This window comes from Panthera leo (genome assembly GCF_018350215.1).
Source record: "Panthera leo isolate Ple1 chromosome Y unlocalized genomic scaffold, P.leo_Ple1_pat1.1 chrY_random_Un_scaffold_82, whole genome shotgun sequence".
Taxonomy (NCBI): domain Eukaryota; kingdom Metazoa; phylum Chordata; class Mammalia; order Carnivora; family Felidae; genus Panthera; species Panthera leo.
Genome location: NW_024962236.1, coordinates 325,395 through 330,453, shown reverse-complemented (window position 1 = coordinate 330,453; position 5,059 = coordinate 325,395). Strand labels below are relative to the sequence as shown.

General features: G+C 44.5%; 1 protein-coding gene across 1 annotated transcript; it reads left to right on the top strand.

Moving 5' to 3' along the window:
- The first annotated feature begins 490 nt into the window (after positions 1–490).
- LOC122212869 (coiled-coil domain-containing protein 71L-like) lies at positions 491–1,600 on the top strand. Its single transcript, XM_042926845.1, has one exon. It carries the CDS (start codon positions 497–499, stop codon positions 1,439–1,441), a length of 945 nt encoding a protein of 314 aa, XP_042782779.1. The 5' UTR covers positions 491–496; the 3' UTR covers positions 1,442–1,600.
- Positions 1,601–5,059: the final 3,459 nt, after the last annotated feature.

Sequence of the window (5,059 nt, the reverse complement as noted above, 5' to 3'; positions counted from 1 at the left end):
ATATCGGTATTCTTTGAAAGGGTAGAGTAGTTATTTCAATTTGGCTTTCAGTGCGTTGCATGACAAGGCATTTAATTAGCTAAAACCCTCTTAGAGTCGTGTTTGATTGCAAGGTGTGTGTACTGTCCACCGCTAAGTGTCATTTCATGTTAGATGGAATTAATGGAGGCTGAAGCACCCGTGCATTCACCTCTAAGACAACCCTCTTGAACTCGTGAAGAATTATGGGCCTTCTCAGGTAAGATTAGGTACAGGTCTTTCTCAAGGGCATAATCTTAAACACAGCCAAACCTAAGGCAGCTTTGGGCAGCCCACCGTGATAAGATATGCAGACATTGTGACCTCACAAAGCGCCTGGTCTCCTAGCAACTGCGGTGTAACTCTCACAGCCTGCCGCCTGATTTGGCTTCATGGTAGGAAATTCATCAGGGCCCTGCGGCGGCCGCGAGACCTGGCAAGCGCGGGCGGCCCCTAGCGGCCTCACATCCTGAGCAGCATGAAGAGGAGGCGGCGCCGGCCCGGGGAGGCCCTGGCCCCGGCCGCCGGGGGAGGAGCCTCTAGCGCTGCAGGAGGGGCCGCGCTGGAGGCGCCTGAGGAGAAGGTGGTGTACATGCGGTGGCAACCGTCGCGACTGTCGCTGGCCAACAGCACCAAGGCGCTGATCGACGCTTTCAAGCTATTCCTGCCCGGCAGCACGGAGTTCATGAGCTCAGACGCGGAGCTCTGGAGCTACCTCTGCAGCCTCAAGCACCAGTTCTCCCCCCACATCCTGCGCAGCAAGGACGTCTTCGGCTACTCCTCCCTCCTGGCCCTGGTCCCGGACCCCCGGCACCAGCCCCCCGAGGCCCGCCTCCAGACGCGCCGGCCAGCTGCCAGGCGGAGGCGCCACGGAGCCCGCAAGGTGGCGGTCGGCCAGAGGAAGGTGCCGCCCCCGCCGCCACCGTCCCGCGAGGACAGCAGCCCCCGTAAGCCCGCGGCACCCGGGCCCTGCTCCAGGGGCCGCACCCTGGAGGAGAGTGGGAGGGCGGCCACCCCGACGTTGACCACCTTCCCCACCATCCGCGTAGTCGGCGACGTGTGGGTCGAGAGCAGCCTGGCAGAAGCGCGGCGCCAGGCGCGCCAAGTCCTGGGAGTGAACCTGGAACCCGTGGTGAGACTCCGCCGCTTCCCAGTGCCTGGGCGTGAGATGCAGGCCACCGCCGCGCGACCTCTCAGCCCCGGGACGGGTTGTGCCTGGAGGGATGAACCAGGGACAGCAGGAATCGCGTCCCCTAGTGCACTTTATGGGCGAAGAAGCACCAGACGGTCCAGGCCAGCGCCCCAGGGATGCGGCGCCGCCTTTTGGGACTCCGGGGCAGGTGTGCCCTCTGCTGCCTCCCAGCACCGGGTCTGCGGAGGGAGGAGACCCCTGGACCGCAAGGGAGGTCCCCTTTCTTCCTAACCCCAGATTGAGATGTCTCCAGGACTGTAGGGGCAGATCCATGTGCTCTCTTGTTCCCTCATTGGTCTGAAGTCGTCAGACTTCCACCCCCACCCCCTCCAAAGGAATTTGGTTCCATGCTTGTGTAATAAAGCTAGAATTTCCTTGCTGTTCACCCACCTCCGACTCCTCCAGCCTCATTTTCTTTCTTTCTTTCCTTTTTTGACTGCCACTCTTTCCGGACGAAAGATCGAATATGTGTGGAAAGTTGTTGCAATAGTTGGTATTCTCAATACCAACTGCAATCGTGGGTATTCTGAATCCCACACCTTTCCGAGTTTTAACTGGATTCCAATGCTTTGACCAAGGGTATTTTCTAAGAATTTCTAAGAAATTCAAGCATATCACTGTTAGTAATGTAAGGATTTGTATGGCTTTGAATGTCATGGGCTCGGTGATTACAAACCAAAAGATTCAAAGTTCAACTGTGTACACATTCTTCAGACGTTTCTAAAGATTTTATACTGAAATGTAATGTTGATGTTTACTGAACTCCTAAAGGAAATGGTAGACACTCGGAAGGTTTTGTTTAGTAAAATTAACTTGGGAAATTCTTTATAAGTGGGTAAAACTGAAAATGCATTGAGAAACCTCACGGTTTCTATTAAAAACCAATGAGTGAATTTCAAAAAATAATAAATAAATAAATAAATAAATAAATAAATAAATAAATAAATAAATAAATATATAAATAAATAAATAAACAAACAAACAAACTGGTGCTGGTTATGGACATGGATGGAATCCACTCGGAAATGACTTGGCCTTGTACCAATCTCACATACTGATCTGGGAATCTTTCCAGGGTAATTTATTTTAAAATGGAAATCACATAGTGTAAATGAGTATGGGTAAGCGTGGTGACTAAACCTGCATACATAATAGCCGTTGGATTTCTCTGAAGTATTACTGATCTAGAGCGGTGGTACATTTTTTTTTTTGGCACCAAATAACTGGTTGAGGTTATCTTTGGGCAAAAGAGATTTTCCTCACTTGTTTTTGTCGTTGTTGTTGGATAACAGGAAATATCCACATTACCATGCATCACTCTTATAAATATCATGGCAGTTGGTTAACAGTTTTGCTCCAGGACTTTCCTTTATTATCTTATGTCCATGCACAGTTGTGTTAGCAGGTATTGGTCTTTTGTTTGACAATCAAAGACCACAGGGATCAAACAGGAGAGCCACACAGAGTACTTTTCACTTTTTTGATAGTGTTTATATCCTGTGGCCCAGCATGGAATTCTTGATTATCCAGGTGACCTCAGTTATTGGTGGCAGCAAGACTTAATGGTGTTTAGTCAGTGGTGCCGCAGCCAGATTTTACTGCAATAACGGAAGGGCCAAGGAGTGATTTTGTACCACTATTCTTTCAAGTTTAAGTATTCTGCAATAGAACCATCCATCCCAGGCTGAAACATGACCTATTAAATCTTCCATATTACGGTTTCTCTCTGCTTGGCAGCTTTTTAGGGGAATAATGAGAGTTGTGATTTTTTTTTTTAATTTTCTTTTAATGTTTATTTATTTTTGAGACAAAGAGAGACAGAGCATGAATGGGGGAGGGTCAGAGAGAGAGGGAGACACAGAATCTGAAGCAGGCTCCAGGCTCCGAGCTGTCAGCACAGAGCCCCACGCGGGGCTCGAACCCACGGACCGTGAGATCATGACCTGAGCTGAAGTCGGACGCTTAACCGACTGAGCCACCCAGGTGCCCCGAGAGTTGTGATTTTGACTCTTGAGCTTGTAGAGTTCAAATGGCATAGCTTCCTAATATACAGTTTCCCAGTAAGCCTCATATTCTTTTTTTCACTACTCAATGATAATGTGTTGTTACAAATACTGCCACATGAGTAAACAAAAGTGAATAATTATTTAAAAGATGCAGAGGGCAGGGGCGCCTGGGTGGCGCATTCGGTTAAGCGTCCGACTTCAGCCAGGTCACGATCTCGCGGTCCTTGAGTTCGAGCCCCGCGTCAGGCTCTGGGCTGATGGCTCGGAGCCTGGAGCCTGTTTCTGATTCTGTGTCTCCCTCTCTCTCTGCCCCTCCCCCGTTCATGCTCTGTCTCTCTCTGTCTGTCCCAAAAATAAATAAAAAATGTTGAAAAAAAATTAAAAAAAAAATAAAAGATGCAGAGGGTTAAATTATACTCGTTTCATAGGAAGCTTATATAAATTTTCGTTACTAGCTTCCATTGCCAATGGTATTTCAAATACAGAGGTTTTTCTCCCCCACCCTTCCCAAAGTAACTGTTTTAGCTAATTAGCCCCTGAGGAAAAGATACATATTTGTACAACTTCCCTATTGTATATAATTGTATAATAATTAAAAATGAATCCAATGACCATATTAGAATGTAATTTCAACATACAGCTTATCGAGGTAGCTTCCCAGAGGGTTTTGAAATTAGATGTAGCTGGGAGGATAACTTTGCTCAGCACAGCTTTGAAACACAACCATTGACACCATGCAGTTATTTGAACTTAACTGAGAATCTTAGTTTTTCCCTGCTATACCTTGTTACTTTATTGCACTTGAACTTGCATTCATGCTTTGGGTTATCTGGGCTATCTGATTTCGGTTTGGATCCGAATGTCCATCCTAAATTCAATACGTTGTTTAGCTGGTCCCTTAAAAAATTTTGCCATTTCTAGTTTAAAAAACAGGATGGTAAAAAAAAAAAAAAAATCTTTGTTTTTTCCAAGTTTTTAGCAAAACTTTGCTGAAGTTTTGTTTTACAACTTATAAAATGTGAAGACACAACCAATATAGTTGATTCATATATTAATAGGAAAATGAAAGTATTTTATGTATCCTTTTGGGCAGACCGTGAAAAGGAACTTGACACGGTGGCCTTTCTGGTGAGGCATTCATTTACTGTCTTCTAAAACGAGTCTGCGCTTAGGTTGTACAGATTTTTGAAATAAATCCCATAGTCTTTATTCATTCTCATACCTTTATAGCTCATATGGCACAAGTAAGGAGGAAGTTTATGACCTTGCTATGCATGAGTGCCTATATGTGGTGACTGGCACCTCAAATAAGCTTTTGAATTCCTGACGTCATTTTTATCCCCCTTCTACTTGTCACCCAGCAACTTAATTTTCCTTACAGAACCAGTAATGTTATAATTGTGGAGAGCAAGCTTCATTGTTGTTTACTGTCACTGTTGTGCTGTGTGTTTTTCCAAATTTGAGTAACAATTGATCCGGTATAATTTAAACCGGTGGCTGACATATATTGATTTGCTGTGTGCAAACAATACTACTATTGTTCTGAACACTGTTGAATAAAAATGCATGAAACATATTTGGATACAAAGAAATCTGAGCAATTTTGAACTCATAGTTTTTGGTTTTCCAAGGATTGCCAAGGAGCTCTTAAAATCAGTTGTTTTAGTGCATATATAATTTATATATATAATATTTATATTATTTAGTGGGTTTATATATTATATAGTGGAGGTATATATATATATACATATATATATGTATATATGTATATATATATATATATATATATATATATATATATATATATATCCACACATACACATATATGTATATATATGTATAT

What these genes read in the sequence shown, in the direction of transcription:
- LOC122212869 (XM_042926845.1), top strand. Translation starts at nt 497, where the DNA reads ATGAAGAGGAGGCGGCGCCGGCCCGGGGAGGCCCTGGCCCCGGCCGCC.